Source organism: Bos grunniens, chromosome 5 (genome assembly GCF_055505025.1).
Source record: "Bos grunniens cultivar Pamir isolate PY7600 chromosome 5, Bosgru_T2T1.0, whole genome shotgun sequence".
Taxonomy (NCBI): domain Eukaryota; kingdom Metazoa; phylum Chordata; class Mammalia; order Artiodactyla; family Bovidae; genus Bos; species Bos grunniens.
The window spans coordinates 56,816,898-56,843,507 of record NC_141169.1 but is presented as its reverse complement, the minus strand read 5'-3'; the positions used below and the strand labels follow the sequence as shown (position 1 = coordinate 56,843,507).

Genomic DNA, 26,610 nt, shown 5'->3' with positions numbered 1-26,610 from the left:
CCTTTGCCTTCTATATACCATTGGTGGTCTTATTCTCTCCCCAGCTCAAATGACCTCCATATGTCACTGGCACTGTATTTCCAGTCCAGATCTTTCTCTGGAGCTCCAGTCTAATCCATTGTCCACTGAAAAACTCCACTTGGGTTTTTCACAGGTACCACATAGTATGTTCTGAATTGAACTTGTCAGCTTCCTCCATAAACTTGTTTCTCTCGAAGTACCACTATTAAGTTAATTAATTAATTTTTTGGGGAGTGCCACACCAAGCGGCTTGCTGGATCTTCATCGACCAGGGATTGAACTGGGGCCATGGCAGTAAAAGCCCAGAATCCCAAAACCTAGGCTACCAGGGAACTCCCAATTTAAATTTAAATTTATAAATATTTATTGAATGCTTACTATCATACATACCAGGGCAAGAACTCTATGCTAGGCATTATCAATTAAGATGCCCTTTTTTAGCGAATTCCCTGGTGGTCCAGTGGTTAGGACTTGGCCCTTCCACTGCAGGAGGGAGGGCTTCCATCTCTGTTTGGGGAATTAAAATTCTGCATGCTGTGATGTGTAGTCAAAAGTAAAATTGTTGCCCTCTTGTTAACGATTAAAATACAGTGCGATAATCACTATGAAAGGGGAAATACTATCATCTGTTGGAGCACATTGAGGGTGTACCCAATAGCCCAGGCCAGAAATCTAGCAGCCAACCCTAACTGTCTTGATTCTTCAGCACTCATATTTAGCTGATTACTAAATCTTTGCAATCTACTTCCTTTAATCACTATAACTACTGCCTTTTTAAGCCCAGATAATATAATTTCTGAACTAGTCTCCTTGCATATAGTTCTGCTCCTCTCCAGTCCATTCCTGGCACAGTGATGCTTCCAAAACATAAAAATGCCCTGCCACTCCCCTGACTTAACCATTCAAAGGCTTCCCATTTTCCTCAGAATAAAGTCCAGATTTTACAGTATGGTTTATAGAGACTTTCTCCTATTAGCCTAGCATTTTCACACTTCCTACTACAAACTCCATATTCCAGCCACATACTAATTCCTCACATTCCTAAAATGCATTGAGGTCTCTGGTCCTTTGCATAAGTTGTTCCTTCTGCCTGAAACACTTCCTCTCTCCACTTCCACCAATCTTTATCAGACTAATTCTTAGTCATTAGTTAGATCTCAGTTGAAAGGTCATTTGCACAAGAAAATCTCTCTTAACTCCTTACAGTCAAGTAAGGGCCCTAACTAGGAGATCCTACAGCAAGCTTTACATTCCCTCATTATAACTTTCATGACACTTTAAGGTTATTTGACTTTTCTAACTTCCCAGAAAGTCTGTGAGCTCTGCTAAGGTAGAAGCCTATTTTGTGAACAACTGTATCTTCAATGCCTTATATAGCTCAAAGTAACCTCTCTGTAGGGTAGTAAGTTTTCCTCATCTGAAAAATGAGAATGACAGAAGCTACCTCACAGTCTGTAATTTAAAAAATAACAATTATTTTCTTAGAACCCATGATTTTATGGGGCAGAGGCTTGGGCAAGGCTCCGCTGGGTGATTCTTCTGTCCCATGTAGTGTTGACTAGGATCACTTGGTGGTATTCAGCAATCAGATAGATGGTGTGGTCTGGAAAGCTTCACTCACATACCTGACACCTTGATGAGGATGGATGGAATGCTGGGATCAGCTGGCACTGTCAACCAGCATGTCAACATGACACCACTCCTGCATGGCAATCTCAGAGTAGTAAGACTTCTTACATGGCAGTTCAATGCTATCAGAGTGTGCCAAGAGGCCTGGGCAGAAGCTGCAAGACTTCTTATGGCTTAGCTTCAAAAGGCCCAGAACCACCACAGAGTGTTTTGAAAATTAAAAATGTGGGTTTTTTTCCATTTAAAAAAATTAGTTCTTTTTGAGAAATATATATTAATTAATTTTATTAATTAATTTAAATTAATAAAATTAAATTAATTAAATTAATTTTAAAGGGATTCAAAGATGATTAAGAAGGTCCCTTTCTCAATTACTGATACGTGCTTCCTAGAATAGAATATACTTATTGCCCCTGGTGGCTCAGTGGTAGAGTCCACCTGACAATGTAGGAGACATGAATTCCAACCCTGGGTTGGAAAGATCTCCTGGAGAAGGAACTGACAACCCATTCCAGTATTTTGACTGAGAAATGCCATGGACAGAGGAGCCTGGCAGCCTACAGTCTGTGGGGTCACAAAAGAGTTGGACATCACTTAGCGACTAAACAATTGCCCAACTCTTAGCCTTCATAGTCCCTTCAATCTACTTTTCTATACGAAACCTCCCTTCCCTTTAATGAGGTTGCCAGTCTGCATATGGATTCAGACTAGTATTAAATCAATATTTAATAGTCACGTTCTCTTTTGTTAATAAGACATCTAAATTAATTTTTAATTGTCACTAACGTTAAGTTGGAGAAGGCAATGGCACCCCACTCCAGTACTGTTGCCCAGAAAATCCCATGGATGGAGGAGCCTGGTAGGCTGCAGTCCATAGGGTCGCTAAGAGTCAGACACGACTGAGCGACTTCACTTTCACTTTCCACTTTCATGCATTGGAGAAGGAAATGGCAACCCACTCCAGTGTTCTTGCCTGGAGAATCCCATGGACGGAGAAGCCTGGTAGGCTGCAGTCCATGGGGTCGCACAGAGTCGGACACGACTGAAGCGACTTAGCAGCAGCAGCAACGTTAAGTTCGGAGAAGGCAATGGCACCCCACTCCAGTACTCTTGCTTGGAAAATCCCATGGACGGAGGAGCCTGGCTGCAGTCCATGGGGTCGCTAAGAGTCAGACACGACTGAGCGACTTCACTTTCACCTTTCACTTTCATGCATTGGAGAAGGAAATGGCAACCCACTCCAGTGTTCTTGCCTGGAGAATCCCAGGGTTGGCGGAGCCTTGCGGGCTGCCATCTCTGGGGTCGCACAGAGTTGGACACGACTGAAGCGACTTAGCAGCAGCAACGTTAAGTTAGTGTCCCTAACGTAAGTAATTCAGACACGACTGAGTGACTAAGCACATAGTGAAGTCGCTCAGTCGTGTCCGACTCTTTGCGACCCCGTGGAGTGTAGCCTACCAGGCTTCTCCGTCCATGGGATTCTCCAGGCAAGAATACTGGAGTGGGTTACCATTTCCTTCTCCAGGGGATCTTCCCTACCTAGGGATCGAACCCGGGTCTCCCGCATTGGAGGCAGACGCTTTAACTTCTGAGCCACCAGGGAAGCCCTAAGCACACAGCACAACATTAAGTTTATCATAACTCTCAACTCTAGAACTCTGATTCTTATGGACTCGAATCTAGAGTAAGCCATTGCGAGTTGCCTCTGTCATGACAGCGCCACTTCAGCAAGAAAGTGGGGCCCTCGGTTTCCGTCACCGGCTTCTGGCTGCTTTAGAGGATTAAAGTGCGCTGGGCCCTACACGTTAAGGTCTCCGGTCCTCCCATCAATAATGTGTCGCTCTGGCACCGCATCTAAGGCCTCTCCATCTCTATGACACTCCTTTCCTGTTTTCTAGTGTTGCATGATGGGAGAAACAGTCAGCTTTCCGGGAGCCAGGCCAGGGGGACGGCTTCATTCGGGACTCCATTTCCCGGCGTGCCTCGCGGCGGTCGGTCCGCCCTCTGGCGGGAGACCGGTTCCGGTTGCATCAGCGTGGGGTCCACGGCGAAATGAGGTTGTTCGTGAGTGAGGGCGCTCCGGGGAGTCTGCCTGTGCTGGCCGCGGCCGGGAGGGCCCAGGGCAGAGCGGAGCTGCTCATCAGCACTGTAGGCCCAGAAGGTAGTCGAGCTGGCGCTAGTGGGCGGTGGATGAGACGGGCGGGACTGGAACACGCAGACAACGACCCCACAGTTGTCTTCGCCAACATTCCAGGCCCCAACACCACGCACTCCCGTCAATTTCCTCCCACGTTATCCTTCAGCACCCCATACCTTCTTCCCTCCCAGTGACATCTTTCATCAGTCACTTCCCTTAATTAGCCTCAGTGTACCCTTCTCTAATTTCTGGTCTCCCCTCCTTCCTCTCTCAGGACCTTGTCTCACTCCGGTGAACCTCCTTCCCCTCTCCAACCTCCCATACCTACTAGGTACCCTCCCCACACGTCATTCATATGATAACCCCCAGGTTTTCTTAGGAAACCCTACTTTTCTCTCCTAAACACACAGACACACATGCTCCCTTCGGTTTACCTCTTCTCATTCCCAGCTATCTGTTTGTGTGACTCCTAAGCGGTTCTCTTGTCAGTTCTCCCAGGGTAGCTCAGATCATTTTCAGATATTCTTGTGCTCAGTCTCTCAGTTGTGTCCGGCTCTTTGTGACCCTATGGATTGTAGCCCGCCAGGCTCCTCTGTCCATGGGATTTTGTAGTCAAGGATACTGGGGTGGGGGCCATTTCCTTCTCCTGACGCAGGGATCGAACTCGTGTCTCCTGCATTGGCATGTGGATTCTTTAGCACTGAGCCACCTGGGAAAACATCAGATATCCTGGTTATCTTCAGCTGTTCCAGTTCTTGGCTGCAGCACTACCCCAGTACCACCACATCCTCTCTGCAGTCCCCATCTGTTTCAGCTGAACACCTGCTTGTCTCTCCAGCTCATTCTGGACCCACCCCCTTTCAGAGGTCTTATCCTGGACCCTCTCCTGGTGACTGCCCATCTCCCCCACACCCCCCTCTGCCCTCCTAGTACCCCCCCCACGACTGTGAAGATGTCCTTTTAAGTTGACATAGTATTTCTTGTCTCTCTTTTTCACCCATCTTCCTCCCCTGTGTCAGAGTGTGTGGTCCCATTCCTGACCCGGCCTAAGGTCCCTGTCTTGCAGCTGGATAGTGGCAACTACCTCTTCTCCACCAGTGCAATCTGTCGGTCAGTATTGGTCCTTGATGCAGGGAGGTGGCTGAATAAAATCGGGTTACTGTCCTCTGTGTGGCCTTATTTACAACTGGCGTGAGAAATGGACTCGACCAACGAGCCCCTTTAATTCTCCCTCTGTTGCTCTCTCCCTGGGTAGATACTTCTTTCTGTTATCTGGCTGGGAGCAAGATGACCTCACCAACCAGTGGCTGGAATGGGAAGCAACCGAGCTGCAGGTGGGACTGAGATGTGGGGGTTGGCAGGCAGATTGTTGCTCTGCACGGCCGTCCTGACCCGTGTCTCCTGTGTTTCAGCCAGCTTTGTCCGCTGCCCTGTACTATTTAGTGGTCCAAGGGAAGAAGGGAGAAGATGTTCTTGGCCCAGTTCGGAGAGCCCTGACGCATATTGACCACAGCTTGAGTCGTCGGAGCTGTCCGTTCCTGGCTGGGGTGAGTTGGGCCTTGAAATCAGGGTTGGGAAAAGCTGTATGGTATAAGAATTAAGGAGGAAGACTGTATTCAAAGTTCAACCCCTCCCCCCTCAACTGCCCCTTACTGGCAGTGTAACCTTTAAAACTCATAACCTCTTTAATGTTCATTGTTTCTCGTCTTTGAAGTGGGAGTGATGTTAGTACCCTTCTCAGTGGGTTATTGTGAGAATTGAGATAATTTAAAATGCTTAACACAGTGCTTGATACTTAATAAGTGTTTAGGAAATGTACAGTATTATTATATCCATGGGAAGAAACTGAGTGTCTCACCTGTGTACTTTTTCTTTTTGTTTCTCAACAAAGGAGACAGAATCTCTAGCTGATATTGTTTTGTGGGGAGCGCTCTACCCGTTACTCCAAGACCCATCCTATCTCCCTGGTGAGAACTGTGCATATCACTTCCCCACCAGCCTGAGGAACTTGGTGTGGGGGTTACAGAGTGGGTAGTAGACTATTGAGGACCTATTCTTAGCTGTAACTTGACAGGGCAACTATAGCAGAAAGACAGCTGAGGGAATTGGGAAAGGCAGCTAGAGAAACTTCATAAAGAAGGGGAGGAGGTCCCCTTCCAGCTACCGATTCTAGGTCTTGTTGATTGTTTCCTTTCTCCCATGCCCACAGAGGAGCTGGGTGCCCTGCACAGCTGGTTCCAGACACTGAGTTCTCAGGAGCCATGTCAGCGAGCTGCAGAGACTGTGCTGAAGCAGCAGGGTGTCCTGGCCCTCCGGCCCTACCTCCAGAAGCAGCCCCAGCCCAGCTCCCTTGAGGGCAGGCTTGTCAGCAATGAGCCTGAGGTTTGGAACAAAGAAGAGGGGTACCCACACAGCCGCAGTGCCTGAGGTGGTGGGGGTGGCTTGGAGAGAGAGTTTGAGCACAGCTGTTAACTATGTCAGTTCTTGGAGAGAATTTCCTTACTCTGTGTGCCCTTCTTACCTGGTGAGGGATACTGTCCACTCTTCATAGGAGGAGGAACTGGCTACTCTGTCTGAGGAGGAGATTGCCGTGGCTGTAGCTGCTTGGGAGAAGGGCCTGGAAAGCTTGCCCCCTCTTCGGCCGCAGCAGAATCCAGTGTGAGTAGGCACAGACTGAGTGGGGCTTGGTTTCTTATGTGGAAATTGTTGATAGAGCCAGTTCCTGCCTGTTTAATCCCCATCGCTGACCTTTCTGTAATTCTCTATCCTCTTAATCTCTTGGCTAATATTTTGGACATACTGTCCCTCAGTTCCCCCCCACACCTGTGTTTTCAGTTACTTTCTACCTACTGATTGTACCTTAGTCTGTTTTTCCCGTTCAGATCGTTGTTCTGAGCTTTAGACATCTGTCAGACTACCTCCTTGATTCTCCACCTCCACTGGCATTGCAAACTCATCATGTCCAAAACCAAATCTCTTACCTTCCCTGCCAGCTTCTCTTTCTCCTTTAGTCACTTGTCTTAGTGAATGACTCCCACCTTCCACCTAAAGATCCAGGCCAGAAATCTTGGTGTCATCTATCTGTACCATTTTCTCATCTTTCCCTGTATCATTTACTCCATTACCAGGTCATTGATTCTAACTCCTAAGGAGTCCTTGTATCCATCCCTTCTCCCTGTCCTCACTGCTGCTAACCTGGAGTGGGGCCTTGCCATCTCTTACCTTCTCCTTCCCTGCTGTCCTGTGCTCCATATTGTCACCAGATGGCTGCTTAAAACTGCTGATATTATCATCTCATCCTCCTTTTCAGAATTCTACAGATTGTTTCTTTGTGTACTTCACCTGGTCTTTCATGATCTCGCTCCTGCCTGCATGCTTAGCATCATGTTTTATCACTCTTCTGATAGCTAAGATAATATTCACACACATAGTGGGAATTTCCTGGCTGGGTCCAGTGGTTAAGACTGGTGCTTTGACTGGTGAAGGCTTGGGTTCAATCCATGGTCAGGGAGCTGTGTGGTGTGGCCAAAAAAAAAAAAGTCACACCCGTATGTAGATTTTTCCATCGAAATGAAGTATTTGTAGTTCTGAACATGTTGTTCAATAAAGATTTACGTGTCCACTCCTTGTCAGGCCCTGTGTGCTGGGAACTGGGTCTACAGAGGGGAGCAAACAGACAAGACTCTGCTGTCATGCCACTTTGAGTCTAGTGTTATAGACAGGTATTTTAAAAACTGTAAGTAGTATGAAGGAAAAAACAAGTGCTGTGAGAAAATGTCACAGGAGGTTAACTTAGAAAAAAACAACATTTGAACTAACAATTGTGGGAATTCCCTGGAAGTCCAGTGGTTAGGACTCCATGCTTTTACTGCTGAGGGCCTGGGTTCAGTCCCTGGTGGGGGAGCTAAGATGCCACAAGCTGCGCAGTACAGCCAGAGAAAAAGGAGACCTAAGACTTGCCAGATGAGTAGGAGTTACTCAGGCAAGGGTAAGTCTGGGGAAAGGCTGTCTCAGATAGAGGAAGCATCTTTATAAGGAATTTCTAAAAGGCCAGTGGCTGGAGGCTGGTTAGTCAGGGGACAGCTGGGTCAGAATGAGCTTTGAGAGGAGGCAGGCTGAGATCATATACTCACACCTTGGTGTGTTTGCTCATGCTCTTCTTGGAAGGCCTGTGTCTCCCCTACCTGCTGGACAGTTGTTCAGGAGACTGGGTCTGTCATGTCCTTCTCTGTACAGCTTGAGAGTCTTAAGTGCTTCATATTCTGGCAGCTCCCGTTGTCACATTTTATGGTAATTGTCTCTACGTGTCTGTCTCCTCACTAATCTGTAAACTTATTGAAGGTTGGGACTCTCTTTTCTTTTACATGGAGTATCTTGTAGCACAGGGTCAAGTATTTGGTAGAAAATGGTAAAATTTGAATGAGTTAGTGAAAGTTCATCTTTTATTCAATCACTCATTTTGAATATTTCTGTGAGTACCTACTGAGGATTGATTTGAAGGTAATAAAGAATAGGAGGTAGACTTTCTCAGGTGTCTATACAGGCTAACTTGTTTGAATGCATACTTAGAGGAGGAGACAGCTGGTGTTAGAGCAAATGCTAGAGCAAATGCTTTTGCTTCTGATTGAAGTGCACCCCAAAAGTCTTGAATCTGGCAAATTCCCACCCATTCTTGAGAACCCAACCCAAGTAGTTCTGCCTCTGTGGAGTCTTTATTTTTGGCTGTGTTGGCTCTTCATTGCTGCGTGTGGGTTTTCTCCAGTTGTGGTTCGTGGGTTTCTCTTGTTGCTGAGCATGGGCTCTAGACACGTGGGCTTCAGTTGTTGTGGCTTACAGGCTGTAGAGTGCAGCCTCAGTAGCTGTGGTGCATGGGCTTAGTTGCTCCTTGGCATGTAGAATCTTCCTGGACCAAGGCTGGAACCCATGTCCCCTGCACTGGCAGGTGGATTCTAAACTACTGGACCACCAGGGAAGTCCCTCTGTGGAGTCTTGGGCTGGAGATGCTCAACTTCCTTTGACCTCTGTGAGCACTTTGTACCTCTGATCGCACTGATCCCAGTCAGAAGTTATGTGATAGAATGTACCCTCCTTGAGGGCAGAACCCTGGGCATACTCACCTTTATGTCTCCACTGTAGTAAGCACACACAAGATGAGAGAGACGTTACAGAGCGACACAGAAAGGAGCACTGCAGCGTGTGTGGTACAGGTTGCTTAGGGGGTCAGGGTACAAGAATGACTGGGTGGAAGGCCGATTGTCAGTGAGGGAGGGTTTTCCTGAAGGAGCTTTCTAAGCTGGATTTCAGAGAAATTTATGGTATTCAGTCATGGGGAGAAAAGTCAATGAATGCAGGAGAGATTGGTGAGCACTTCCTGAAGAAATGAGCTGTAAAATGTTCCAGGAAGTAGATGGACCGTCTAACCAGATATACAGCATGCAGCTGGGAAAGAAGGGTGAGGTTAACACCTCTGTTAGTAGTTAACACTCTGGAGTCTCTGTTAGTAGATTCCGAGACTCGGTGAGCCTGCAGGGTGCCTACGGTTGAAGAACATGGTAATTGTTGGGAGTTGGCCGTTGTAAGTTAAGAATGGTTTGAAATAACATTGTAAATCAATTATACTTCAAGAAAAAATATTAAAACTGAAAAAAAAGAATGATTGGAAAGATGAACCCTAGTGAGGTGTTAGTGCTGGGGAGGGTGGTGGATATAGGGTGTGTTCAGCCGAGCTGTCATGGGTGACAAAGCATGGAGAGAGAAGAGCAGATTGAGTGACCTCTGGCGGCAGATTGAGTGGCATGACTAGGAATGATCCTGGGACAGTGGGGAGGAGATTATAGCTATGAAGGCAGTGGCTGGTGCCTGCTGGTTTGAGACAGGCCATGAGGAAGTGGCTGACCCATATGGGTTAGGGCGTGAAAAGTCCTGGGATATGAGAGGACTTGGGAACGCTTGTGTGTGGGTTGATGGATTGTAAGCATTTCAGGTCCTGACTAGAGGTAATGCTAACATAGCACTTGGAAAGAAGGGGAGAGGTGTTCTTGGGTGGTGTTCAAGTCCAGGGAGTTAGTGAATGATGGTTGAAGAGAGCCTGGGGAGAGTTGTCAGTACTTAGGAGGCTGGAGCCTGAGAACCAGCTGATGGAAAGGAGCACTTAGGATTATAAAGAGGGACAGAGCTCCTTGTGGGAATGAGCCTCCTTAGGAGCAGTACACGAGGCTTGCTCGCTATGGGCAGGGCCCTGTATTCGCAGCTGGAGGGATCTCATGGCTTCCGGGGAAGTTTAAGCTCCAGCAGCTTCATATGAGGAAAGACTTCGGATGGACGTGACCCTGGGCAGTAGAATAGATGCATCTGGCTGCTTCGTGCACTTTGGGTCTCTCTTGACCCTTTCATCTCCCCCTGGACTGTTCTCTTTCTTTTTCCCTACCAGGTTGCCCGTGGCTGGGGAGAGAAATGTGCTCATCACCAGCGCCCTCCCTTACGTCAACAACGTCCCCCACCTTGGAAACATCATCGGCTGTGTGCTCAGTGCCGACGTCTTTGCAAGGTGCGGCCAGCTACTGGGGGAGGGCCCCAAGGAGGCAGTGCGCCCCAAGGAAATAGGCCTCAAGTGGGGAGACTGGAAGGATCCTGGGTGCAGGGAGGGAGCTGAGATGGGGCCTCATGATCACTACATTCCTTTTCAGGTACTCCCGGCTCCGTCAGTGGAACACCCTCTACCTGTGTGGGACAGATGAGTATGGTACAGCGACAGAGACCAAGGCTATGGAGGAGGGACTAACCCCACAGGAGATCTGTGACAAGTACCATGTTATCCACGCTGACATCTACCGCTGGTTTAATATTTCGTTTGACTTTTTTGGTCGGACTACCACTCCACAGCAGACCAAGTAGGTGTCCTTTGATCAATCATAAATGGAGGGGGTGGGGGGCAGTCGGAATATTGAGGGGACAGAAAGACAGAAGGAACCAAAGTTGTTGCTCCCCCTGCCCCCAAACATCTGGGTATTGTCCTGAAATGTGATGTGTCTCAGACATTATTATGGGGAGTCGTTGTGTGCAGAAGCCTGACCAGGGCTGCAGGAGCCTCTGAGGTGGGGAAGAGACAGGACTTACGCTCACAGGAAGGATCTGCCTCGCCCCTCCCGCCTCCCTTCTCTTACAGTCTTAGGACAGCCCCTCCCACTCCTGTGTGTTTATAGCAAACATTCATTCTCTTCATTCATTCTCTGTCTGATTGTCATGCCTGTAAATACTACACAGTAGGTAGGCTGCCCGAGAGTGCTGTGCAGTTTAGCAGTTGGACTGATTTAATTTTTAGGACATATCAAAGAACTAATCAGTCCTATCCTTTTGGAGATTTTTGTTAACAAAGAATACAAAACAGATAAATCTGTATTTGACCAAAGTAAATTCTAGAGTGATGAAGAAAGAGATCATGTGGGGAGTTGTGAGGGGTCTGGGCTCATCAGTAAACTCCCTACAGATGACTAGAGGGCCTCTCCCTGATTTCTTTGGCACTTGGACTGGGTGAGTTTGGGTCCTAGGTGGAGTGGCAGGAAGGAAGGGTGCATTGCTTCCTCTGACTTCCCTGGTCCCTTCCACATCTCGTCAGAATTACCCAGGACATCTTCCAGCGGCTGTTGGCCCGAGGTTTTGTGCTGCAAGATACTGTGGAGCAACTGCGGTGTGAGCACTGTGCCCGCTTCCTGGCTGACCGCTTTGTGGAGGGTGTGTGTCCCTTCTGTGGCTACGAGGAAGCCCGGGGTGACCAGTGTGACAAGTGTGGCAAGCTCATCAATGCCATTGAGCTCAAGGTAAGAGGAGGGTCTCCTGGGAGCCTAGAAGGAGAGAGTGTCTAGTTTTAAGGGACTGTCACTTAGAATGTTTTTTAAATGAAGTATAGTTGATTTATAATGTTATATAAATTTCTGCTGTACAGCAGAGTGATTCAGTTATACATATATATGCATTCTTTTTTATATTCTTTTCCATTGTGGTTTATCCCAGGACATTGAACATGGTTCCCTGTGCCATACAGTAGGACCTTATTGTCCATAGGATTTTTTTTTTTTTTTAATTTTTATTGTTTTGGCATGTGAGATCTTAGTTCCCTGACCAGGGATTGAACCTGTGCCCTCTGCGTTGGGAGCATCCAGTTTTAACCACCTGACTACCAAGGAAGTCCCTCCATAGGATTTTTGATTTAGCATTCAAGACCTTTCACCAGTGGCTCTTTTTACTCTAGTCTTAGCAACTGATCACTCATACTGAGCATTTACTATGTGCTTGGCATTGTGCTGGGAAATAGATAAGTTGAATTCATACTTTCCTACCTTTTCTCCTGCTTCACACCAGCTGTTCTGCGCTTGTTTAGTTCTTCCTTTCTTCCATAAATACCACCTTTCTTCTACTCCATGTTTATTCATTTGGTAGTTGTTCATTTATTCAACAAACTTTTTTGAGTCTTTACAGTAGCATTGTCATAGTTCTGGTTATTGACATTGTAGCAATGAACAAGACAGATTTTTATCTAGTGCCAGAGAAGACCAGCACTAAAGATAGAATGTAGTTGCTGTAAGCTTCCAGGAAGATGTAACAGAGTGACTTCTGGGGGGAAGAGTTGAGCTGGGTGATTAGGGAAGTCCTCTTAGAAGGTAACATTTGAACTGAGTGTTTAACTGAAGAATGAGAAGGAGCCAGGAGGCGATAAGTGGGATGAAGAGTATTCTAAGCAGAAGGACCAGGAAATGCAAAGACCCAAGGCAGCAGAGCAATGAAAAGGGGAATTGAAAAGACCAGTGTGGCTCACGGTGGGTGGGGGTGGAGAGGTGGTGGTGGGTTGAGATGAGGTCAAAGACGTAGGCAGTGACCAGATTTCCGGGCACAGTTAGCCCTCTTGGAGTGGAATGGCAGGCTGCTCTGTGGATAATGGGTGGGAGGGAAGCAAGGGAGAAAGCGGGGAAACCAGTTTGGAGGCCAGAGTGGCGGTAGCTCAGAAATGGAGTGATGGTAGCTTGGACTAGGTTAATAGCAGGGGGAATGAGGGGGCAGGGAAGGATTTGAGATATGTTTTGGAGGCAGACTCTGTGGAACTGGACAGACTAGAATTTGAGGTGATAGATAAGTCAAGAGAATGGAGACTTTACGTTTTTGGCTTGAGCAGCTTGGGTGGCTGGTAGCACCATCTACAGACACGGGCAAGACTACTTGAATTGCTTTCTGGTAGAGTATGGTGACGCTGTTTGGATTTGTTAAGTTGGAGATGCTTCCTTAGACATCCAGGGAGGGATGTTAGGTAGGCAGTTGATACAGGCACGTGGAGTTCGGGAGAGAGATCCTGAGAGAGTTATAATTTCTCACCTTCAAAAACCCAGATCAAAACTCACTTGCAGGCTTTCATTGACTTGCCCCACCCAACTGTTACTCCTTTAGCTGTCATACTTCATTGTTTGTACAGTCATGTCGTGTCATGCAGATAAGTATTTCTCGACATTTTGCCATGTGAAGGCCCGCGCTTGTTTTTCATGCAAGCCCGCTCTCTCTGCTTGAGCGTAACTTCCTCAAGTGTCTTCTCTTGGTCGCTCTTTTCACTCCTCACACAGCTGTAGGGCTGTCTAGCCTGGGTCTATTTAGCCTGTGCTCCAGAGAATGCATTTTTCCTGTTCTTGGGAATGAAAGGACACAGACGTGAAACTCTGTAGCAAAAGTTGTGCCCTGCAGACCTGAGTCTCCAAGCTCAGAACCGGCCCAAGTAAGTAGTTCTTACTTGGTGGGGTGTGAGAATGGGGTGAAGTGTGGTGGCAGACAGGGGACCTCATCTCTCTGTGCCTCTCTCCTCACCTGGACAGCTCCTGGCCTGTAGCCTGATTCCAACTGCCCTGCCCTGGGTCACCCCTTCTCTTGAATTTCCCTTCACAGAAGCCTCAGTGTAAAGTCTGCCGGTCGTGCCCTGTGGTGAAATCCTCTCAGCACCTGTTTCTGGACCTGCCTAAGGTGAGTGGGCCTTTCCCTCAAGCCAGTCTGCACAGCCTCTCCTGCACCCTCTGCCTCAGCGACAGGCAGAGACAAATGTATACCAAATCACTCTCCCATGTTTTTAATTTCCATTTTAAAATCACGCATGCTTAATGTAAAAAGATGTAACAGGAAAAGAGCACAGAGTGAAAGGCCAGGCCCATCTGCCAAGAGGTAGTTTTTGCTGCTCATTTTCCTCTGTAGCACTTGCATGTGAACGTTTTATTTTTATTTTTGTGATTATTATTATTTTTTAATCAATTTATTTCTGGCTGCACTGGGTCACTGCAGTCTGGCTTTCTCTGGTTGTGAATGGGAGCTACTTTCTGGTTGTGGTGTGCTGAATGAAAGTATTTTTATGCCTTTTGTCTTTTCCTTAATGTAAATTAGATCATGGCATTCATATTACTCTGCAGTCTACTTTCTTTTACTTCACAATTTGTCTTGACCAATTTTTCACTTTAGTGGATCTGTCTTTTTTTTCGTTTTATTTGTTTTAAAAAGTTTTGGCCATACCCTGTGGCATGTGGGACTTTAGTTCCCTGACCAGGGATCAAACCTGCACCCCTTGCATTAGAAACTGGAGTCTTAACCACTGGACTACCAGGGAGGTTCCTATTTATTTTTTAAAAATATTTATTTGGCTGCGCTGGGTCATAGGTTTTAGTTGCACCCCACTCAGGATCTTCTGTTTTAGTTGCAGCTTGAGGGATCTAGTTCCCTGACCAGGGCCATCTGTATTGGAAGCTCAGAGTGTTAGCCACTGGACCACGAGGGAAGTCCCTTTTTTTTCCTTTTAAACTTTTATTTGGAGATGATATCAAACTTGCAGAAAGAGTTGTGGGAATAAGCATTTCCTAGAACAAAGAACCTTGTGTTCTTTACCCACAAGAACCTCATGTACCCATTACCCAGATTCACTGGCAGTTAAGATTCTGCTCCATTTGCCTTAGCATATTCTCTGTCTCATACATGTATGTATATGTACTTATAGATTCTCTTTATTCTTAAATGCTTCATTGTATGTTTTCTAAGAAAAAAGACATGTTCCTGCATAACCACAGTATGGTTAACAGCTTAAAGAAATTTAACAATAATATAGTTGTGTGATCTACCATCCATATTCCATTTTTGTCAGTTATTCCAATAATATGCTTTCTAGCATGTTTTTTCCTGTAGTGCTGAATCTGGCTCTGACTAATGTATTTAGTTTTTCTGTCCTTTAGTTTCCCTTAATCTGAAACGGTTCCTCAGCCTTTATCTTTTATGATATTAACAGTTTTTAAGAATATAGACCTTGATCCCCCTTTCAAAACAGAATATTCTTCATTTTGCATTTATTGACTGTTTTCTTCATGATTAGATTCAGATTATGCATCCTCAGTTGGAATATTGCATAGATGATACCGTGTTCTTTCCGGAGGCATGTGGTGGCCATTTCCCCCTTATCAGTGACGTAAATTTTGTTCAGTCAAGATGTTACTAGGCTTCTCCACTGTGTAATTAATATTTCACCCCTTGCAACTTAAAAGCAGTATGTGGAAATGCACATTTAAGACCATGCAAGTATCTTGATCTTCATTGAAAGGGTTCCTCTGAATTTAGCATCCGTTTATTTAACCATTTTTACCTGACCAGGTTTTTATTAAGATTTGCCAACTCTCCCACTCTCTCCACACTTACCCTTCTCCGTCATTCATTTATTTATCTACTTACCATCAGTGTTGACTCATGGATTCCAATTTTTTTCAATGGTTTATAACTGATTCCTGTCCTAAATATTGTTGATGTTCTAATTGTTCCTTATTTGGCCAACGGGAGCCTCAGGGTGGTTTCTCTGGGCGTTTCTGAGGTCTCCTATCATTTTTAAGCACTTATTTTCTAGCATAGCAGGATATTCTAGATTCATCTTGTTCCATCCTGGGATCCAACCATTTCTCCACCAAGCTGTGGTTTTTTTTTTTTTTTTAAATAGGGAACAGCATTAGAGGCCAAGTTTTGTGTGCTCATTGCTCCTGGATGTCTTTGGTTCTCAGCTGGTTCTCAGCTCTGTGAGCAGAAAGTTAGGCATTTTATTTTAGGTTCACACTGACATTCCATTCCAGTCCAGCCCCTTGGAGTTCTTCTTCACTTGCCCTCATCCCATATTTTTTATCTCCCTTCTTCCACACAGTAAGTACTCTGGTTTCCAGCAACATTATTTACTCATTTATTTGATCCTACAGTACACCTAAAAATAATTTCAGAATTGCTTCACCCATACTGCTACCAAAAAACCTACTAAGGTGAGTTTAGGGTTAGTTTGCAGTCCTGCTCCTTCCCCTACAACTGAGGGTATGTAATCAAATGTGTTCAACATCGTCTTGGCTCAGTTTTTTCCCCCTTTCAGTGTGATTATGTTACTGAAATAAGCCAATCATTTAGGTTCATTTGCTTCTAGTTTTTTTTTCTCTCCTCATACTTGTTTTTTGAAAATATAGAACGTTAGTATGCTTCTAAATCAAAACCCTGAGAAACCTGCCGTGCTGCAGTCTGCGAGGTCACAAAGAGTTGGATACGACTTGGCGACTGAACAACAGAATACTCAGAGAAGGGTCCTTCCCCTCCTGTCCGTGCTGCCTTGTTCTCCTGTCTCCTGTAGGCGATTGGTTTTGTTTTCTGATTTAGTCTTAGTGTGTTTATTTTTGTAAAGATAAGCTTTTATATATATATATAAAACATTTGATATATATATAAAGATGAGCTGATGAATGTATGTATACATACGTATCTATTTTTTCTTATACAAAATATAGCATACTATACATACTATTTTGCATTTTATATTTTTCACCTAACAGTATGTTCTAGAAATCATTCTGTATCAGGACTACTCCATACATGTCAGCTCATAAAGATCATTCTTACTCAGTCTTGTTTTGTTTTTGTTTTTGTTTTGGCAGCATGCAGGGACCTTAGTTCCCTGACCAGCCGTCAAACCCGTGTTCCCTGTGGTGGAAGAGTGCAGCCCTAATCACTTGGTCACCACGGAATTCACTGTTTTTTCCTTTAAATTTTTATTTATTTATATTTTGGCTGTGGTGGGTCTCCATTGCTATGTGAAGGCTTTTTCTGGTTTTGGCAAGTGGGGGCTACTCTTCTTGTGGTGCTCAGGCTTCTCATTGCTGTTGCTTGTCTTGTTGCGGAGCACAGGCTCTAAGCATGTGGCACACAGGCTTAGCTGCTCCACGGCATGTGGAATCTTCCCGGACCAGGGACTGAACCTGTGTCCCTTGCATTGCACGGTGTATCGTTAACCACTGGACCACCAAGGAAGCCCTGTTACTTAAACAGTTGCATAGTACTTCATTCTGTGTGGGTACCATAGTTTATTTAACCAATTTTTTGTGTTCATCATTCAGGTAGTTTCCAGTATTGTGCAGTTAAAAATACTGTCGCAGTGAATAACCTTGTGCATATGTATTTTTGTATTGTGGGAAGTCTGTCTTCAGGATAAATTCCTTAAGGGATCACTTGCTGTGTCCAGAATAAATGTGTATGTAGTTTATGGCCTGATTTTTCTCAGTAGGTATTGTTCAGTTTTACCTCCCTCCTAGTAGAGTGTGCACCTGTTTGCCACAGCCTCACCAGGACAGTGTGTTGTTAGGCTGCTGGTGCTGTGGTGTTTCTGTGGATGAATCATGTGAACCATTCCTTATGAAAGGTTTATCTTTGTTTTTCTGCTTACAAAAGCGATAAACACTTGTTTTTAAAATTTCAGAATGAAATAGATGGTGTAAAAGTGGATGTTCCCCCTAATCTCATTGAGAATAAAGTACTAAGATATATTTTTTGGGATTATGTTAATCCGTGTATTACGATTACTTATTTTTATAATGATAGGATTATATCTTATATTACTATTTTGAAGTTTGCTTTAGTTAATCTATTTCTGAGATCTTTACATACTTTTTAAAAGCCTTAATAAGTATTTCATTGGTTGATAAACCATAGTTCTTTAAATTCTACTGAACCAAGTGAATTAGTTTTAATTTTTGGTGTGATGAGCGGTGCAGTTCTCTTATAAATACATCTATACACACTTATGTGAAAATTTCTGTTGAAAAAAATCCCAAGTAGAATTGCTATGGCAAAGTCATGAATCCTTAATTTTAATTATATATCAATAAATGACTCCAAAAAGCTTGTATGTATTTATCCTTATGCTGACCACACATGCAGCTGTCACAAACCAGCTCTGTGCTTCTCTGCTATCAGCTGGCAGCGCGGGTGGAGGAGTGGTTGGAGAAGACATTGCCTGGCAGTGACTGGACTGCCAACGCCCGGTTCATCATTCGTTCTTGGCTTCGAGATGGCCTCAAGCCCCGCTGTATAACCCGAGACCTCAAGTGGGGAACCCCTGTGCCCTTAGAAGGTTTTGAGGACAAGGTAAAAAACCCTGTGCTTTATTCAGATCTTGTATGATTCAGCTTTGGGGTTGAAACCCTGGGCGAGCAGAACAGACCACTGGTTATGCCTTGTTTCAATCTGAGACTCTGGGTCGGCAGGGGTTTCCGGTGTGCTTGCATTCAACCGTGTCCCCTCCCTCCTGGCCCTCCAGGTGTTCTATGTCTGGTTTGATGCCACCATTGGCTATCTGTCCATCACAGCCAACTACACAGACCAATGGGAGAAGTGGTGGAAGAACCCAGAACAAGTGAGTAGTTCTTGGTTAGCCTGTCCATGGGGCTTCCCAGGTAGCACAGTGGTGAAGAATTCTGCCAATGAAGGAGATGTAGGAGATGTGGGTTTGATCCCTAGGCTGGGAAGATCCCCTGGAGGAGAATATAGCAACCCATTCCAGTATTCTTGCCTGGAAAATCCCATGGACAGGGGAGCCTGGCAGGCCGTAATCCCTGGGGTCACAGAGAGTTGGACACAACCGAGCATGCACACTTGTACCCACTGCCTGTGAGAAGGGTGAATGTGTAGCGGGGTGGTTAGGATTGGGTACCTGATCTTTCTTAGGCCTTTGAAGAGGCTCTCAGGAGCTCTGTCTCCCAATTATATTTCATAGGTGAACCTGTATCAGTTCATGGCCAAGGACAATGTTCCCTTCCATGGCATAGTCTTTCCTTCTTCAGCCCTAGGAGCTGAGGACAACTACACCTTGGTCAGCCACCTCATTGCTACAGGTACCCTGGGAGACTGAAGATGGGGGTGTTCCTAGGGAGTGAGGACCAAGGCAGTGCTTGGAAATTCCTGGAGAGGTGCTAGGTCTTGAGTTAGGAGTTGAGGTGAAATAGGAAACAGTTAGAACATGGACGCTCAACCCAGAAAAAGGAAACAAGGACCTGAAGAGAGCAGAAGTTCAGAGCTAAATTTTGTAATGGGTGGAAGTAAAGGGGAAAAGATCACATTGGAGAGGAATCATCTCCCAAGTTCTATGCAGGCCAGCTACTCTAGAGCTGAGGTTGAGAAAAGAAGAGTTAGTGGGTCAGGGACGAAGGACATGATTTGAACAGATGGTTGGCATTCTCCTTCTCTGTCCAGAGTATCTGAATTACGAGGATGGGAAATTCTCTAAGAGCCGGGGTGTGGGAGTGTTTGGGGACATGGCCCAGGACACAGGGATCCCTGCTGACATCTGGCGCTTCTATCTGCTGTACATTCGGCCTGAGGGGCAGGACAGTGCCTTCTCCTGGACAGACATGTTGTTCAAGAATAATTCCGAGCTGCTTAACAACCTGGGCAACTTCATCAACAGGTGGGATCTGGTGAGGGGTGAGAGGCAGCAGATAGCTGGGAGTGGCGGGGGGAGCGGCTTGTAAGGGGGGAAGTTAGTTGTGGAGATGTGATTTAGCAGAGTTCGTCACAAAGTGAATTTTTGCTAATTATTTTATTAACGTTATTAGAAGTGTGTCCTTTCCTAGTGCAAGTTCACTCGCAGGCCACTTAAAAGTTTGACCGAAAAAGGGTTTTTTTAGCACAGGGGTAGGAGATTGGAGTTTTATCACTTCAGTCTCACTTTCCATTATTAGTCCCTATCTCAGCTATTCTGCAATCTAAAGAAATAATCTCTGTGGCTACCCACCCTTTCAGATTTGGTTATTAACCACCATGATCAGGTAGGTAGTCTCTGCAAGAGGATGTATTTGTTAGATATCAGTTAATGTATATATTTCAGCTTGATCATTTCAAGTTACTGACTTCTGAAAAACAAAAGGTTACTGAAAACCTTACATGAGGGATATGTTTCCTTTATATGACGGGTATCTGTGTGTAAAGTATGTCTGTCACGTGCAGACATTTTCTTAGGGGAGAGAGAAAATAAGTTTTGCTTTCCAGCTTGAGGGAGCCAGGTGGCTTCAGTTCTGAGAAAATGTAAAATTGTGAAAACCGTGTCCAATTTTCTGTAAGGAGACTGGGCAGTAACTCTTCTTCTCTCTCTTCCTTCCCTACTCCCATCCAGAGCTGGGATGTTTGTGTCCAAGTTTTTTGGGGGTTTTGTGCCTGAGATGGTGCTCACCTCTGATGATCAGCGCCTGCTGACCCATATCACCCTGGAGCTCCAGCACTACCACCAGCTGCTAGAGAAGGTTCGGTAAGTATCTACACCTCTGTCTCAACTCCGTGATCTGCTGGCATGTTAACAACCCCATACTGGTACCCCCAGGACCTTACACCTTGGCCTGCATCCTTCCTTCCCAGGATCCGGGATGCCTTACGTAGCATCCTCACCATCTCTCGCCATGGCAACCAGTACATTCAGGTGAACGAGCCCTGGAAGCGGATTAAAGGTGGCGAAGCTGACAGGTGGGTAAGAAGGTAGGGTTGGCTACAGAAATAAAGTGACTGGTTGGATGTGTCCTCTTGGAGGTCTGGACTAGTATTTTTTCTTCCCCAGGCAGCGGGCAGGGACAGTGACAGGCTTGGCCGTGAATATAGCTGCCTTGCTGTCCGTCATGCTCCAGCCTTACATGCCTACAGTTAGTGCCACCATCCAAGCCCAGCTGCAGCTCCCACCTCCAGCCTGCAGTATCCTGCCCACAAACTTCCTATGCACCTTACCAGCAGGACACCAGATTGGCACGGTAGGTCTGAGAGTTGAAGAGCCAGCCTCTTTCAGAATTTCTTTTGAAAAAATTATTCATTTATTGGCTACATTGAGTCTTTGTTGCCACACACGGGCTTCCTCTAGTTGAGGCAAGTGGAGCTACTCTCGAGTTGTGGTGCACAGGCTTCTCGTGGTGGTGGTTTGTCTCGTTGGCTCTAGGCACATGGGCTCAGTAGTTGTTGTGTATGGGCTTAGTTGTCCCAGGGCATGTGGGATCTTCCCAGACCAGGGATTGAACCTGCATGCCCTGTGTTGGAAGCATGGAGTCATAACCCCTAGACCACTAGGGAAGTCCTTCAAAATTTCTACCTTGCCATGCAGCCTTTGGAGGAGGGCTCAGGGAAGAACTTACTCTGGGTGTGACACTCTCATAGCTGTTCTCACAACCCATTCCACCCTCACCTCCACTCTGCACTTTAGGCTTGTTTCTGATATAAAGCCCTTGGTATTGGTTTACAAGCCCAATATTTTCTTTAGTCCATATATCCTCACTGTCCTTCGTGCCAGAACCCAGGGGGCAGGGAAAATACAGGGTAGCCACTTTCTGAAGACAAGGTGATAAAAATATGTACGTACTCCTCTAAGGTTTTGCATCAACCTAGCATTATTAAATAGCCCAAGTAATCTTTGATCCTAATGAATGCCAGTGCTTTTTCTGAATTCTTTACTGAAGTCAGCATGTATTTTGCTCAGTGGTACACTCAACCTTTCTTTTGGAAACTTGAGTTCCTAAATGTCAGAAGCTGGCGTGGAGAGGCCCTCTTTATAGTCAAATAAGAATTTATACCCCATCAGTGGATGATTCTGGAATTTTTTTCACAGGTCAGTCCCTTGTTCCAAAAATTGGAAAATGACCAGATTGAAAGTCTGAAGCAGCGCTTCAGTGGGGGCCAGGTGAGAAATCTAAAGACTGCCTCACCCACCAACAGTCCTCCATGTCCCTCAGTAGCCCTCACTCATCTCTTTTGGCCCTGCTGCTTCCTCACTTAGTTTTTCTTTCCTGTCTTAGCTAGAAGAGTCCTTGGCATTAAAGGTAATCACTTGCCCCTGCAATCTTATGTCAAACCTGAAGTCAGATGTTTATGGTAGCAGGTGCTAACTCTGTCCTGTTGTTCTCAAGGCAAAAGCATCCCCCAAGACAGCAGCTGGACTGACAACAGCTGGACCGCAGCAGATCCAAGCACTGACAGAGGAAGTGACCAAGCAGGTGTGGGGCTGAAGCCCTACGGGAAGCTGGCAAAGCTGAATCCTAAATAGGTCCTTTCTGGTCTCACTTATTCCCCCACCCCCTCTCTTCTCAGGGCAATATTGTCCGAGAATTGAAGGCACAGAAGGCAGACAAGAACCAGATTGCTGCAGAGGTGGCTAAACTCTTGGATCTGAAGAAACAGTTGGCTCTAGCTGAGGGGAAACCCCTGGAAACCTCTAAAGGCAAGAAGAAAAAGTGAAAGTGAGAACTTATCATAGAAAGTCACTTTAATGGATATGGACAATAATAAATAAATGTACAATCTATATACACGCTAAGACCCTTTTCTATCGTCGACTCTAAGCTTCTCCCCTGCTGAATCGATGGTGGTTGGGTATGTCGTTGGCACTGGTGACGTGGTCAGTAGATACTTCCAGGAAGGGTCAGAAGTGGCCTGAAATGGAAGTGCTGGTCCCAACTGTTTATGCTTGGTGCAGATTAACCATCCGGTCAATCAGAGCTCGGCGAGTTGCCTCCACTTCCCTGGTCAGGCGCTCGATTTCCTGTTTGAGTCGTTCATTCTCTTCAGCCAGCTGTGCCACTTTCCTTTCATTTTCTTGTTCTTTCTCCTTCATGCGTTGCTTGCCAGCCCGGGCTGGGGACTGGCCACTCTGTTTCCGTTTTCTGGTTCTTCCTTGGTCTTCCTCTTCTTCCTCCTGAGCCAGGGAGCTCTGACTGGACTCTGGAGAGCAGGGGCTCTGGGAGGTGTGTGTGACCTCTGGTGGTCCTGGCTCCTCAGTAAGCCAAGCCAGAGAGGCGGGGTCAAGAGTGGTGAAGCTTTTTGATTCTTCCTTCAAGGAGATAAGGCAGGGTAGGTATGAATTAGTTGAGAAGGGAAGGGCAGCACCTCCACTTCCCCCGGCACCAGGCCTAGCGTTCTTACCTCCTTGTTTCCAGGGGGTGAAACACAGGTGCCCCGATTTTCATCTGAGGACAGCACCTCCTGCAGGTCCTCATACCAGGCTTCCAGCTCCCAGCTGGACAGTGCCCCGAAGGAGAAAGGCAGTGACTCAGCTGCCATCTCTGTGGCTGGATCAGGCTCTGGAAAAGGACATACTCAGGATAGTGGGGGTGAGGAAAGAAGCTCCACCGGTCAGTCTACACACTGGCCTGCTGCCTGTCTTGGTAGATAAAAATTTATTGGGAAGCAGCCACAGCAGTTTATTCACATGTTGTTTTACAGCTGCTTTCATGCTACAATAGCAGAGACAACAGCTGTGAGATAGACTATGGTGTGAGGCCCTCGACATCTTAAACATTTACTGTCTGGCCCTTTAAAATGTCTCAACCCCTGACCTAGAATGAGAGTCCCTTTTTGCTTTTGCCCAGCACTTGAAGAAGCAAGTACCTGGACATGCATTCTTATGGGTTCCTAGTAAAAGTCTTCAGCTTCCCTTGGGGAACTCCACTGGTTGTTTCCAGGGGCGGTTACCAGACACCTGTACTCCTTTCTCCTCCTGTGGGGGGAGCCTGGGCAAACAGTCCTTGGGTCCATCTAACCTTGGGTGGGGAATGAGGTGTGGTGAGACCTCACCTGACTGTGCACTCAAGACCCAGCTTTCAATTAGGACATGTTCTAATAATAGGGATTTGGTCACCTCTTTAAGGGCAGGCCAGGAGGATGGATGTGGCCTAATAGCAAAAACCTGCTCAGATTCAAACCTTCCTCTCCTGTCTTCTCTAGGTGTTTTCATAATTTCATAAGCAGCAACTCTTAGGAGCTAGTTTGGGGAAACGGTCAGTTAAACTTACCTGCTTTCAGGTGTGGTGATGTATGAAGATACACTTCCTTCTGGAACACTGTGGAGATCAAAGATAAATATTAGCCATTTTTGGAAGGGTGGAGAAAGGTTCTTTTTACCTCCAGCTTCCTACTGGTCCTTCCTTACTTCCTATTGATAGTTATCAGTCTCTGTAGCCATTTCCAAGGACAGAGAAGAGCCTGACTTCCTTTATTTTTAGTTGCTGACATTTGTAGTCCTGATTACATAATAGCAAAATCCTGGCCAACTCAGCTTTTTCTAAATTCAAGGCAGTCTTCAAATGTGCCAGGGTAAGGACTGGACTACAGGGGCGGGAACAAATCAAGTGGCCTTTTCCTAATTCTATTCCCACACTGACCACCTTCAAATGTGTATTTTCAGTCTAGACTTCTCCTGGGACCTCCTTCTGGATATCTAATATGCATCTCAGACTTAACACGTCCCAAGACAAACTTTGGCTAATCTTCCCCTACCAAGGTCTTTCCCATCTCAGTATACAGCAACTCTAGTCGCTTGAGCCAAAAACCTTGGTATCATCCTTGACTCCTCTCAGACCCCACAATCCAGTCCAAACCAACAGCAAAACTTAAACTCATTCTTCAAAACCCCAGAATCTAAACACGTCTCACCAATTCCATTTTTGCTAATCTAGATTAAGTTACTCTCATCTCTCCTAGGTGACTGCAGAAGGTCTCTCAGTTTCTGCTCCTGCAACCAACCCCTCCTGGAGTCTATCTACAACAGTAGCCAAAGTGAACCTTTTAAAACTTAAGTCAGGGTGTGTCATTCCTCTGTTTAAAACTTAATCTCACACATATTAAAGGCTGCTGCTGCTGCTTATAAGTCGCTTCAGTCATGTCCGACTCTGCGCAACCCCAGAGACGGCAGCCCACCAGGCTCCCCCGTCCCTGGGATTCTCCAGGTAAGAACACTGGAGTGGGTTGCCATTTCCTTCTCCAATGCATGAAAGTGAAAAGTGAAAGTCAAGTCGCTCAGTCGTGTCTGACCCTCAGAGACCCCATGGATTGCAGCCTTCCAGGCTCCTCTGTCCATGGGATTTTCCAGGCAAGAGTACTGGAGTGGGGTGCCATTGCTTTCTCCAATATTAAAGGCTGAAGTCCTTTAAATGGCTTAAAAGGCCCTCCACAGTCTGCTCCTTCCTTGCCTTGTTTTCTCATTGACCTCCCCAGCTCTTGCTCACTTTAGTCCAGCCAACTGGCCTCTTGATCCCTAAAGATACTATACATGCTCCCATTTTAGGACTCCTGCTCTTGCTATTCCTTCTGGAAAGCTCTCTCTTCCCACATAAGTCTTTCATTTAAATATCACCTCAGTGAAGGAATCCCTGACCACCCAGTGTAATCTGTAACCTCCACTCAGCATTCTCTACCCTTCCATGCTTTAATGTTTTCTATGGCACTTTACATATTTGCTTACTGTATGCCTCTTCCCATTGAAATGTAAGCTCTGAGACAGCAGACATTTTTCTCTCTTGTTTGTGGATAAATGCTGGGTACCAACCTGCATGGCACACAGTAGGTCTGGTTAAGTATTAGGAATGAATGGATAAATTCTCCCCAATCTCTCACAGGGGTAGGAAAAGGAAGCTCAAAGGCAGAGCGGCAGCTCCCTGCCACTGGGGACTGCAGATGCAATATCGTCCTGAATCTTTCTCTGCAGAGCTGTCCTCCCTGGGGAACCCTTCTTGCCTTCCCGTGTGTGGGACAAGGCTTTCATCAGCAGTGGAGCCCCAGGCCAGAGGGCTGCAGAGCCAAACAGGGGGCTAGCCTGATGCAATGGTTACAAAGAGATTAGTTGGAAGACAGGACAAGGGGAAAGAGGCACGCACCAATCCCAGGGGAAGGGCAACCCACTTGGGAGACCCCAAGGGGCTTCCCACACTTAAAAGATCCAAGATGCTCTCCTGAGCAGGAGGCTAGAGGGCTTTGGGGAAAGGAAAACTCATCTCCGTTCCCTGTCCATCGACACCCCTCTTCCCGAAGACTTGTGCCGGCTTAAGATTTTCTGTTCTCTGCAAGGGTGCGGAAAGAATGTTCTGCGGAGGTCCAGAAGCCCCAGCTACTGACGTGGCTATGCTGGCCCCGAGACGCTGAGGCCAAGACAGGATTGGGGGCAGGGGGAGGGGGAGGGCCGCCAGTGGCAAAGCGGCGGTAGCGGCCCGAACCACTGGGTCACCAGGCTTTTCGGGGGTGTGTCCTGTTGCCCCGCCTCCCACCGGACAGGCGTAACAAAGAGGCCTAGGGTCAGCAACGCGAGAATAAATCTTCCTCGCTGGAGCCCGGTCGCCTAACAGCACAGATCAGGGACTGTGCTCCGGGCAGGGGTAGGATGGTGCGGTCGTTTGAAGGACGGGGTGTCTTTCTCGTAAGCACTACTTTCGAATAAAGGATTTTCCTCATCCCTCCCCGGGACACTCACTTCTCTTCTTTGCGGAGAGGGTGGGGCTACACCCATAAGAGCGGATGCCCTAACTTTAAGGGGCCAATTCGTGTTCGAGAGGATGGGAGGGTAAAAGGTAGATGGGGAATCAGTACTCGCCTCTCTCCTCAGGTTCCGGCTTTGATTTTGGCTCTGTCGCTGCCACCCGCTCATCTTCAACATGATACACTCTATGCCTTAGACTCAAGCCTCTGACCTCGATCCTCGGAGCTGAGATCTTTTAACAGGGCCTTGCCCT

At 46.4% G+C, this 26,610-nt stretch overlaps 3 protein-coding genes across 8 annotated transcripts; 1 reads left to right on the top strand and 2 right to left on the bottom strand.

The window, feature by feature from the left end:
- Window positions 1–3,659: 3,659 nt before the first annotated feature.
- MARS1 (methionyl-tRNA synthetase 1) lies at window positions 3,660–22,415 on the top strand. 6 transcript variants are annotated; one of them, XR_015163876.1, is made up of 23 exons: window positions 3,660–3,811; window positions 4,807–4,897; window positions 5,043–5,121; window positions 5,200–5,334; window positions 5,679–5,754; window positions 5,997–6,169; window positions 6,339–6,445; window positions 10,218–10,334; window positions 10,474–10,677; window positions 11,403–11,604; window positions 13,709–13,783; window positions 16,747–17,339; window positions 18,062–18,232; window positions 18,405–18,500; window positions 18,861–18,978; window positions 19,337–19,550; window positions 20,256–20,387; window positions 20,495–20,599; window positions 20,691–20,877; window positions 21,723–21,794; window positions 21,910–21,933; window positions 22,021–22,107; window positions 22,202–22,415. XR_015163876.1 is itself a non-coding variant. In XM_086400351.1 (22 exons), exons 1-22 carry the CDS (start codon window positions 3,703–3,705, stop codon window positions 22,346–22,348), a joined length of 2,721 nt encoding a protein of 906 aa, XP_086256477.1. In that variant the 5' UTR covers window positions 3,660–3,702; the 3' UTR covers window positions 22,349–22,415. The 6 variants fall into 6 exon arrangements, 2 of the variants coding, with proteins under 2 accessions (XP_086256477.1, XP_086256478.1); XR_015163875.1 differs by lacking the exon at window positions 21,910–21,933; XM_086400351.1 differs by lacking the exon at window positions 16,747–17,339.
- Window positions 22,359–23,170, bottom strand: DDIT3 (DNA damage inducible transcript 3). Its single transcript, XM_086400358.1, has 2 exons — window positions 23,033–23,170; window positions 22,359–22,940 (listed from the first exon to the last, which is right to left on the bottom strand). Exons 1-2 carry the CDS (start codon window positions 23,168–23,170, stop codon window positions 22,572–22,574), a joined length of 507 nt encoding a protein of 168 aa, XP_086256484.1. The 3' UTR covers window positions 22,359–22,571.
- On the bottom strand, window positions 22,359–26,568 carry LOC147371989 (DDIT3 upstream open reading frame protein). The gene is made up of 4 exons (XM_086400360.1): window positions 26,472–26,568; window positions 23,902–23,949; window positions 23,033–23,190; window positions 22,359–22,940 (listed from the first exon to the last, which is right to left on the bottom strand). The coding sequence occupies exons 1-2, from the start codon at window positions 26,532–26,534 to the stop codon at window positions 23,908–23,910; spliced, it is 105 nt and encodes a 34-aa protein (XP_086256486.1). The 5' UTR covers window positions 26,535–26,568; the 3' UTR covers window positions 22,359–22,940; window positions 23,033–23,190; window positions 23,902–23,907.
- Between the last annotated feature and the right edge of the window lie 42 nt (window positions 26,569–26,610).